This window comes from Glycine max, chromosome 11, assembly GCF_000004515.6.
Source record: "Glycine max cultivar Williams 82 chromosome 11, Glycine_max_v4.0, whole genome shotgun sequence".
NCBI lineage: Eukaryota > Viridiplantae > Streptophyta > Magnoliopsida > Fabales > Fabaceae > Glycine > Glycine max.
In genome coordinates, this window is record NC_038247.2 from 35056702 (window position 1) to 35069045 (window position 12344).

At 33.0% G+C, this 12344-nt stretch overlaps 2 protein-coding genes across 2 annotated transcripts; both read right to left on the reverse strand.

The window, feature by feature from the left end:
- Positions 1-2345: 2345 nt before the first annotated feature.
- LOC106795204 (probable helicase MAGATAMA 3) lies at positions 2346-11264 on the reverse strand. Its single transcript, XM_041006869.1, is given in 6 exon segments — positions 2346-4244; positions 4246-4326; positions 4410-4463; positions 4465-4651; positions 4805-10334; positions 10981-11264. Coding segments are annotated over 5 exon segments (843 nt in total). The 5' UTR covers positions 5142-10334; positions 10981-11264; the 3' UTR covers positions 2346-4060.
- LOC112998365 (uncharacterized) lies at positions 5962-6651 on the reverse strand. Its single transcript, XM_026124328.1, has one exon. The coding sequence runs from the start codon at positions 6649-6651 to the stop codon at positions 5962-5964; it is 690 nt and encodes a 229-aa protein (XP_025980113.1).
- Positions 11265-12344: the final 1080 nt, after the last annotated feature.

A 12344-nucleotide genomic window follows, 5' to 3' on the forward strand; every position in this document is an offset into this window, starting at 1 on the left:
TATTAACACATGTTATAAAATATGCTATATAAAGTTAGTTAAATAATTTATACAACACATATTTATTAGATCATTAACCAGTGATCAAGATAATAAAAAGTTAGTAGTAAATAAATAAATTAGGACTAAAATATGATTTGAGTCCTCATAAATATAAAAATATTCGAAATTCATTCCTATAAAATTTTTAATATATTTTTTATTTTCACAAAATTGAAGACGAATTTTAAATATTTTTATATTTATGAGGAAAAAATATTTTAACTTTAAATTAGTGATGTCAAATTACAAAATACTCATAATAAATACTCAAATATTCAAAATCATTGAAAAAATTACAAAAATCATATTTTCCTCATAAATGAGAGTGTGTACAAATAAAGTCAAAAAAGTTTAGAATTAATAATTAATTAAGGATCTAGGTTAATGAATTAATAAAAAAATGTTAAAAAAATACAGTGCAACTGAATTGATAATTATGATGAAGTGTTCTGATAACACTAACTAACTAACTATATATATATATATATATATATATATATATATATATATATATATATATATATATATTACTTTTAATTCCTTAACTAAGTTACTAATTAACATTCTTTTCTAATCAAAAGAAGAATAACTTCATTATGGTATTTAAAAAGCACATTTCAACAAAACTATGATTCAATGAAAATAGTTTGGAGTGTAAAATGAATTATGATTTATAAGCAAATTATCATTAGGAGTGTAAAATGCAAACAATGGCTTTTTGGAAGACTATACTGCAGGATGACTTTTGGTTCATCCTTCTTGGTCAATTTTCACTTTTCAGGATAGGGCAAGTATGTATTAATAAGTGTTTGCGTGTTTAGTTAATGTAACATTGCTTTCTCTTTTCTAAAAGTATCACTATTATTATTACTCCATTTCAATACGTGTAATGTAAAAAAAAATGTTTATTTTTATAAAACTAAAATTTGTAATTAATAAATTTTTAATATATAAAAATTACATTATAATTAAAATTCATGATAAATAGATATTTTCAAAAATATAAATTAGATTTTAGATTTAAAATAAATAACTTATATTGTGATACAAATTGATTCACATATTTGGTGATACACTTTTGTTAGTTTAGTGAAGGGAGGAATATCCAAATTTTATTTTAAGTTTTTTTAATTTAAAGACTATAAATATTATTTACGAAAAATATTCATGTTTAAATTAGATTCCACTATTATACACAACACACTATATTTTTAACCCAAAATTACTAATTAAATTGAAATAAAACCTCACATCATCTTATCTAAACACTCACTGGTAGATTTTTTTTTTTTAATTTAAAGTATGATACCAATATCACTTTTCCAATTTACTGTAACTTGATTTTAATGTTTGGTAATAAAACACCCACTGGTAGATTTTTTTTTTAATTTAAAGTATGATACCAATATCACTTTTCCAATTTACTGTAACTTGATTTTAGTGTTTGGTAATAAAGAAAGCATAATACTTTTTAAAAAAATTAAAAATTAAACCAATCAATTAGTCAATATAATTTTATCAAATCTGAATTATGGTCACTGCGATTATCTTTTTAAAATAGTAGTTCACATGTTTATGTTTTTCTGAATCTTGATCTTTATCGTTGAAGATTCCATTCTATGTTTCTCACTTATTGAAATTTTAACCACAATTTATTTAATTTAAGTACTGTTCTTTACATTTTATTAAAAATTGCTCCTTCCCGTTTTCAAATTATTAAGTTGGCACTTTTCCCCAAATCAAAATGCTTTCCACTTTATCAATTCATACTACCGAACTTTACAATCTTTAAGAGCATATTTCATTTTCAATGGTAAAATTACGTTTAAAACAAAAGTAATTTTACCAACAGATTATATAGCCTTTAATTTTATGTTCATTTTACTTTTATTCGTTGAATTTGCATTAGAATGAGCGTCACAATATTTTTAAATGCAAACCAAACATGTATTAGGATGGAAAAGCGCAGGCAAGGATTGACCTCTTAAACCTCTTACAACCCTACTACTTCAATTACAGAGCTTAATGACAATTAATCAATTTCATCTGATTAACCAATTGTCATTAACCAATCATTTGCATATGACCTAAATCTTATTAACTACAGAAAATTTCCTCATTCACCTTTGTTGGTTCATCTTGATTTTATATGTGCAAGTGCATTAGAAACAAGGAAATCAACAAAAACGCAAATGACAGAAAAAAAACACCCAATATATTATAAACAATCAGCATGCGATGTGGCAGAAAAGAACATCCCTTACACCAACCTCATGCCTGATCTTGTACACATATAATCGGACTACTCAAATATTCATATTTATAGAGGATATGATAATTTTTAGTTCACTACATAGAGGAAAGTGAGACACCTCAATCAATAATGAAAAAATTACGACAGGAGATTTTAACAACTATATATGGTTTTGTTGGACATGTTCATGTAATATCAACTGTTGATCTATGAATGATTGAGATCTTTTACTTTTCTCTCTAAAGTGAAAGCTTACTCTAGAAGAGTTAAATCCTTGGAGAAAAATATCACCGCTTCTTCCTTATCATGTCAGAAATATAGCCAAGGCAAACCCAAAAGAGACATTATCTTACTTAACCTATGACTGTATGCATAGAGTATACTCTTCTATACTTACACCATTGCTATTGACATTGCAGTTGAAGCAGATGTTTACCCAAACTTCAAACTCAGTATTGCTCTCCATACCAAAGCTGCATGGTATAGGATTCCAAAATCCAATATTTCTGAAAAATGAAAATGAAAGTATCATCATCTGCCTCAACATCAATAAAAAAAAAAAAAAGAAATAAACAATGAGAAAGCTTGCGAAGAAACCAAATTGGAAAGCTCAAACAAATTATTCTTAGTTGCGAAAGTGTAAGAGACCCAAATGTTGATTTCTTATCAAGTTTTAAGATGGACATACAAAGTGATAAACAAAGATAAATATCTCATTTGGATTAGCAAAAGGAAAGACTTACTTTAGAATTTAGAATTACCACAACAAAAAATAAAATAGGGCATGATCACAACATTGAAGTCCCAAAAAGGCAAAAATGAAAAACTTACCCGTAACTTCTGACTGGTTGAAATTGAGAGTAAATTACTCTGACTCTTGTATTTTACTTGCGCTACACTAACCTCTTCTGTACTTTAAAAACCTTCACTTAAAATATGCATTGGAAACCCTGCATGCACCACTCTATTTTTTTACACATTTTTTTTTTCAAAACAGAGGAGAGATTTGTGTAACAGAACAAAATTTAAGTGAGGTGAGAGTAGTATACTACTGATTCCAATTTATGTTCCCCAGTCCAAGAGAAGAAAATTGGTTACATTGAAACTGCACAGGATCAGCTTGTGGAAGATTATAATTGGTTTGATGATTTGAACTCTTGTATGAAATGTCAATATCCCTTGACAAATTGGATACCTCAGGCAATGGCAAAACATCCCAAATCTTTAAAACTTAAACATTATTTGAGTTCTCCTCAAGAACATCTATGGTCCACGCAAGATAAAGTGACTCATTGACTTTATACAGTTCCAACTGTTGGGAAGTACCATCCACAGCTCTAGTATTTATCTCCTGGTGAGGCTGATGCCAACCACTAGAAAGTTGCATCAGCAGGAAACATATTTTCTTGCAAATCTCAGTGCTCTTAATTCTTGCCATAGAGATCAGAAAACCTTGATTGAAGCAAATCTATAATAAATATAGATTGTCACGGAAAAGACTAAGAATACATGAAAATAGTAAAGCTGGTTAAGAATTGTCAAAAGATTTTCATCCGCTGCATCTGTCATAAGGGTTAAAGAGCAGCTAAAATTCATCAATAGCTTCTCCTAACTCTTCAGGAGAAAGAATTTTAATTTTAGCGCAATTTTCTGCGTATGAAAAATACATTGATTTGTTATGCATTTATTATGTGAGAAATTTGTAGGTTGGAAATATTCTCTATCTCTTGTTATGTATGCTTTTGGGAGATTTTGCTTGACTTATTATGGCAGGTTTAATAATAAAAATAAAAATAAAGGTGCATGAACAATATTCAAGCAGCATACCTTCCACTTTGCTTTCTTAAAGAGCAGAGAATTCAAATTCAATAGATCATTAACTTGACCAAGCTCAATCACAGAAGTTGCAGTAGCATCAGATAACCTCTCATCCTTGTCAGCATTATGCCCTAGCATCAACGATTAATCTCTCCCAAATAGAGCCACGATTCACCAAAGTTTCACCATTACCTACTATCCAAAGGCAATACCTGTATAGATAAGGAAAAGTACACCCATAATTAGAACATATGTAGAACAAATAGTGTGTACAATATCAGGGCACATATCATACCTTGCTCTTGTTAAAGCAACATTAGTCCGTTGAAAATTAGAAAGGAATCCCACATCCCATGTTATTACATCTCACATCCTCTTTGCCACCTTGGAAACCATCAACAGTGGAAACCTTCAGGGAAAAGTCATTATCAACATCACCACCAAACCTTTTTCCAATAGAATCTTATATGGCAAGAACTTGAGCTTTATATGGAGATATAACACCAACACTAACAGTCTGTTTGCTAGAAGCTGATTCTGTAAGTATCAACAGATGAGAATAACAACCCCAAAGTTAGGATAAAAGATATATTCATAAATTATATGGATGAAGAAACTCATCACTACCATTTATATTTCAGTCGGTTACTTTTGTTCATACCCATACATTAGATCACATTATAAAATTACCTTTATAGAGGTTGAGAACAATCTCAGATACCACAGCTACTTCCACCATATTTTTTCGGCTATTCCCTTCATCAAATTCATCTTGTCCATAAGCAACATTTATGAAAGAGTAGAACTTAAACATATCTCCATGTAGAAAATGTTTCTCATGGCTTCTTTCTTCGACATTTGGAGAATCCAAAATCTGTTTGTCATAGAATTCCATATTTGGAAACCGGCTTATGGATGGATGCACTCTATATTGAACATTGAGAAGGTGTTTTTCATGACCCAAAAGAACCAGCCTTTCAAACAAACTTCTCCTAAACCCTGCCTCGACAGAAATCTGCATATTCATAAAATTATCTAGATGTTGAAACCAATTGGAGCAGAATTTCTCAGACCATTGCCCAATTTTGCTGAAACCTGCAATGGTTGACTAGGGCCCGAGACCCTTCCAAGTTCTGAACTACTGGTTTCAAGATAAATCATTTAGGAGAGTTGTTCAAGAGTGTTGGACAACCAACCCGATAAGGGGCTGGGGGGGATTTGTGCTAAAAGAAAAAAATTAAAGGAATTAAGGTGAGGCTGAAAGCTTGGAACAAAGATCAATTTGGTGATATGCAGAAGAAGCTATCAAGGATCGAGATCGATTTAAACAAGCTGGAAATTGAAGGAGATGAAAGGCAGCTAACTGACCAGGAGTTAATGGCACGCAAACAGCTGTAGGAGGACCTATGGGTGGCAACTCAATCTCATGAGTCTTTATTAAGGCAAAAGGTCACGATGGAACAAAGAAGAGGATTGTAATTCCCGCTTCTTCCATATGATGGTGAATTTTAATCGTAGATACAGTACCATGAAAGGAGTGCTTGCTGATGGGTGTTGGATTAATGAACCTGGAAGGGTGAAAAAGGAAATTCACTTGTTCTTTAAGCAGAGATTTGAGGAGATCGAATGAGAGAGACCCAAATTAGATGGGGTCAGATTTCAAGCCATTGAGCACCATCACAATGACCTATTGACGGAGCATTTTGATGAGAAAGAAGTAAAGCTTGCAATGTGGAAATGCGGGATTTTTTATTTTTTTTTGGAAGGCAGAAAATATATATTATTAATAAGAAAACATCAGTACCAGAGGTACTGGTGAAAATAGACAAATACAAAGACACCTATGGTCATCCACACCATCTGCTATGATTTCTCCCTACCCCAAAACCATCACAGAATTGGACAAAGTGAGATGCTGGGGAAACTGAAAGTGCTCCTACAACCTGCTTCCACCTCATGGATTCCCACCATAAGCCTCTAGTCATTTTGCAATTGAAAAACAAGTGACCAGCATCCTCTTGTTCATTCCCACAGAGAGGACATTCAGTTTCCTGAATGGGTACGTTTCTTCTAAGAAGGTTATGTCTAGTGGGGAGCCTATCTTTAATAAGTCTCCAAGAGAAAACCGCAGCCCTTGGGGGGATTTTCAACTTCCAAATTGTCTGGAAAATGTTTACCTCTGAAACCTGTCTATTACAAGTCATCAATAACCTGTAAGCTAACTTAGGGGAATACACACCGCTAGGATCAGCTTTCCACAACATGGTACCCTGCAGATGACACTGAATAGGAATAGCATTGATTTCTTCCATAAAAGCCACTGCAATATCATCCTCATGGTCAAATAAGTTCCTCCTCCACTTCAAGTCCCAACTCCAATTACCCTGAGAAAAATTTCCCATCATAGAGATGGTATTAGTCTGCTGTCTACTAATCATAAACAGCTGATTATACTTCAGCTCAAGGTTACACTCCTCCCCCAACCATTTATCTTTCCAGAAATTAATTTTATCCCCACACCCAACCTTCCAAACCATCTGATGCTAGATAGAGCTAAAATCAGATTGCTGATTTAGCTTTCTAAGGTCCCTCCACCACTGGGAATGCCAAGCTTTGTCTCTACCATTCCTGAGTTCTGACCATCCTCCATATTTAGAAATTAAGATTCTGGTCCACAGCTGATGCTGATTATAGGATAAAGCCTAGATCCATCTACCCAACAAGGTTGCATTGAATTTAGAAAGGTCCTTAATCCCGAGGCCCCCAATCATCCTTGGGGAGACAAATCACATCCCACTTCACCCAAGGGATTTTCTTATGCTCTTGATTCCCCCCCCCCCCCCCCCCAACACAAAAAATTCCTTTGCAAAGACACCACTTTGTCAACTATTCTTTGAGTTGAAGAAAGATAGAAGGTATATTGGTAGGGCAGTCAAGACAGAATTTATCAGAGTGACCTTCCCAGCCATGGATAAAATTTTCTGGTTCCATTTAGATAATTTAGCCTCAAATTTTCTGATCAAAGGTTCCCACACCAAACGACTTGAAGGCTTAGCCCCAATAGGAATTCCCAAATAGTAAAAACGGGTATCCATGTGACTGCAATTCAAAAATTGGGCTGCTTCATAAACCCAATTGGTTTCCTCCCCAAAAACCCCAAAATGACTTTTTGTAAAATTAATCTTCAAACCAGACACCATTTCAAAACCTCTAAGCATGGCCTTCAAAACAATAACATTCTCCCATGAAACCTCACCAACAAACACTGTATCATCCGCATACTGCAGTATATTTATAGGCTCTTTTTTCTTTTCAACCATGTAGCTTCTGTAAAGGCTTTTGTTAATTACTTCCCTCATCATTCCAGGAATTCATTAAGGAATTCTAGGAAATTATCAAACCTGATGAGCTCTGCTTCATGGATGAATTCGTCGTTAACGGAGTTTTTGCGAAAGGAAGTAATGCTTCATTCCTAGCACTAATTCCTAAGGTTCATGACCCAGAGAATCTCAATGAATATAGACCTATTTCATTAATAGGTTGCATGTATAAAATTGTGGCCAAGTTACTAGCAAGAAGGCTGAAGAAGGTGCCGGCAATAATTATAGATGAAAGACAAACTGCTTTCATAGAGAGCAAGCATATGTTACACAACATTCTTATTGCTAATGAAGCGGTTGAGGAAGCAAAAAGGTATAACAAGTCATGCCTAGTGTTCAAAGTTGATTATGAAAAGGCTTATGACTCAATCTGTTGGGATTTCTTGTTGTACAAGTTGAAGAGGATGGATTTTTGCTCTAAATGGATTACTTGGATTGAGGGTTCCCTCAAATCCGCTTCTATCTCGATTTTGATTAATGGAAGCCCTACAACTGAGTTCACCCCACAAAGAGGACTCAGACAAGGGGATCCACTAGTTCCACTTTAGTTTAATATCGTTGCAGAGGGTCTAAATGGCATGATGAGAGAAGCAATGGAGAAAAAATTGTTTAAAGGTTTTTCAATTGGAAGAAATAATGTAGAAATCAGTATTCTACAGTATGCAGATGATACAATTTTCTTCGGGGAAACCTCAATGGAGAATGTGAAAGCAATCAAGGTGATATTGTGGAGTTTTAAGCTGTATAAGGGCTCAAAATTAACTTTGCAAAGAGTAGTTTTGGGGTAGTTGCAATATCGGAGTAGTGGAAGAAGGATGCTGCAAGGTATCTAAATTGTAGACTGTTGGTTGTATCTTTTCTCTACTTGGGTATCCCAATTGGGGCAAACCAAAGGTGTTGTGAGGTTTGGGATCCCATTATCAAAAAATGTGGGAGGAAGCTATCAAAATGGAAACAAAAGTATTGTTCTTTGGAGGTAGGGTGACCCTCATAAATCAATCCTAAACTCCATTCCTATTTACTTCTTTTCTTTTTTCGGGGTACCTAATAAAGTATTGGACAAGCTGGTGAGGCTACAACAGTGGTTTTTGTGGGGTGGAGGCTTAGGACAGAAGAAGATTGCTTGGGTAAACTGGGATTCAGTGTGCCTACCAAAGGAGAAAGAGGGGCTGGGGAACAGGGATTTGAGGAAATTTAATTATGCTCTTCTTGGAAAAAGGCGATGGAATTTATTCCATCACCAAGGGGAATTGGGGGCTCGGGTGTTGGATTCAAAATATAAAAGATGGAGGAACTTGGATGAGGAAAGAAGAGTCAAAAGTGAATCCTTTTGGTGGCAGGAGATCAGCTTCATTACTCATTCTACTGAGGATGGTAGTTGGTTTGAAAAAAGGATAAAATGGAAGATGGGGTGCAGAGCAAAGGTGAGATTTTGGGAGGATGGTTGGAGAAAAGATGATGTGCCACTCATGCTGAAGTACCCTAGGCTATACATTAATTCTTATCAGCAAGAACAGTTCATCCAACAAATGGGGAGTTTCTGAGATGCAGTCTAGGAGTGGAGATTTCAGTGGAGGCGACCATTTTTTGATGCAAAAATAGATATGGTTGCTAAGTTCCTGGAGGACATAGAAGGTATCACCACACATCCTGATCAACAGGACAAGTGGGTCTAGAAGGGAGATTCAAGTGGCAACTACACAATGAGGAATATGTACATGTTGCTTATGAGAGATTCAACAGATGAGAATCAAGATGGAGCTTTTAATGAATTGTGAAAATTAAAGATCCCAAGCAAAGCCTCCTTCTTCGCTTGGAGATTAATCTGGGACAGATTGCCAACAAAGATGAATTTATGTAGGAGAAATATTGAAAGTATTCATTCCATGTGTTTGTTCTGCAGAAATAAGTAAGAGGACGCAACACACCTATTTTTCAATTGCAGTAAAATTCTACTGCTTTGGTGGAAATTAATGTCTTGGAAAAACATCAGGAAGCATTTCCACAAACTTCGAGACAACACTTCCTCCAACATGCTTTTGGGAGGTCTTCTGGTATCAGGATGCAGTGTTGGTATATTTGGGAATTTCCTTAACTTGGAGTATTTGGTAGCATAAAAATAAGATTGTCTTTTTAAACAAAAGTTTCAATGATAGTAAATTGATGGAGGGTGCTATTTCCGTGTGTTGGACATGGCTAAAAAACCTAGAAAAAAAGCTTTGACATACCTTTTCACCACTAGTCCAGTAATATTAGGGATGCATTTTGTAATCAGGGAGGGATAAGTATATAGACATTGGGTAGTTTTGGGCTAAGCATACTGTCAGATATAGGGTCTCCTAATTCTTGAGATATATAGCTTGTATTAGGGTACCATATTTCTGCTTATCTTGCTCATGATCTGTAAATTCATTAGTACCCTTGGTACTGAATTAATTTTGTTGATAAAAAAAAAAATTGAACCTCATAAACATTTTTGTCGTCATTTTTCTTTCTAACCCTCCTAATTAAAGCAATAAGATAGAAATTTCCATGCTTGTTCAAATCATTAATGCACGCTGCCCTCTTATCGGTCAAAGCAATGAGATGTCCAACCTCAGGCTCATACACATCCCCTTTTTTTATCACCATCTCTACTGTTTTCATTTCTATCTGGTAAAACAAATATGTGGAGGTGAGTAATCTTCAGACAAATTAATGTCAGTTATTTCACACACCGGAGCTCCTGACAACATCATCATGCTTGAGCATAAATCTGTACGAGTTTCCTCAGTAAGTGGAAAAATAAATGATTTCAGATAGTCACTTACTGACCAGAATGCCATTGGAATTGGCCTCACCTATTAAAACATACAAACATGATAGTTTTAGTAGCTAATTATTATATTCAAAAAGCAAGGAACTTCCAGTATGCAATGAATGTTGACTGCACAATCTGTTATTTATCAACTTTTTAGCAAAATGTAAATGCTCAGTACTCAGTCCCACAACTTCCTGTAGAAAATTCTTTTGGTTTACGCATAACTCATTGTAAAAAAAATGCATATTGTTCACGTCAAAGAACATACTCAGTGATCACTGCCTATTTATTGAGCGTGTCTTTTCAGACGATCCAATTCGAACAGTCCATTTATGTTGTCAAACAAATTGAATTACACAAACACTTAGGAACGAACAAATTGAATTACACCAACACTTAGGAACAGTGTAAAGAGGAAAAATTGAACTATCACACCAACTCTAAGGAACAATGCATAGACCAAACGAAACTCAACAGCAATGCGGCAATGGAATTCAGTTGCTGAAACCTTACTACCGGACAGTAACATTACAAAAACACTCATACATTAACCAAATTCCATGAGAAATTTATAGCATAACTATAACCTAAACCTAGTAATGATGTTTTCAAAAACAGGTAATAGAGGAACGAATGATCATATATATGATAAAAGTTGAATATGTGATGAAAATGAGTAACCTGACCTCGTCTTTGTAATGATCATTGTTGAGTATATCCTAAAGAGACCAAGAAAATATCAATTTCAATAAGCCTTCACTATTAATTTCCATCACCTGGGTTTCCCAGAAAAATTAATCAATCAGATTAATCACTGATCACAGAAACACAGTTTGTGGTGCAGAAAAAGGAACAATTTGTAGTGCAGAGAACAGAAAAGGCAGAAGAATGGTAGAGCAAGTGAGACAATGAGTAGTAGTTAGAGCGGCAATTGGTCTATTGGAGTAAGGATGTCAAATTTTTGGTGCTTAAAGGGGTAAAATATCTATATCTATATTTATATATAGACCATTAAAGAATTAAACAATTGATGAAAATCCTTTTTAAAGAATTCTTATCTCTTACACTTCTTTTCATTGTTCCGTGCATCCCATTACAGTTTTAGTCCTATTTAATTTATACAGAAAAAAATCAATAAATAAATAAAAGAAAATATTAATTTTACAAAATTAACATTATCATTTTTTATTCATTTGTTGTTTAACTCAAATCATTAATATTATAAGCAATATAAATATAAATAAGTAATTAATGTTAGATTAAAAAGTTAAAATAACAATAATTATTTCGGAAAAAAAAATTTCTTATATGATTTTTATAAGACAAGGTTAATTTTATTAATCTCTAATAAAGAGCTTGACTTTCTGGGTTACATTTTTTTTCATCCATAATTTTTTTATGCAAATGTAAATATTTGAAAATAATATTCTTAATCTTTTTTTAATTTTACCTTTTCATATAATGATTTTATTAGTAGATAATTTATAAGTATTTTTGTAAGTGATTATTAAGTATTGATGTTTATCTTGATTCTAGTAAATCTTGAGATCTATTCACTTAAACTTTTAATATAAAAAAAATGTATAATTTTATAGGCATTTCTTATAATATGAACATAAAAACATTTATTCTTATGTTTGTTTGTTAGGATGTTATAAAAAAAAATCTCAAATATCTTTCATTTTTAGAAAAATTGCATTTTCGTATCTGCATAACTTTTATTTTCATGCTAATAAGATGAGAAAATTACATTCTCATGAAAATGTGAAAAATTATTTTCTAACTCCAGTAACTTTCATTTTTACTTTTATTTTTCATTTATTATTCTAAAACTTTAAAAAATTTCCTAAAAAAGATAAAAGTTAACCAAACGTATTTTTATAAAATCAAAATAATATTCATAGCCATAATATTTTTGTTGTGATGTGATTCCCAGAAATATAAAAAATTCTGTAAAACAAATACCCCTGATTCTTCTATCTCTCGTCACAAGGATAAATTGTTCCCAATTCCAAGGAACGATTATTTATATTATCAAATACCAAACTAT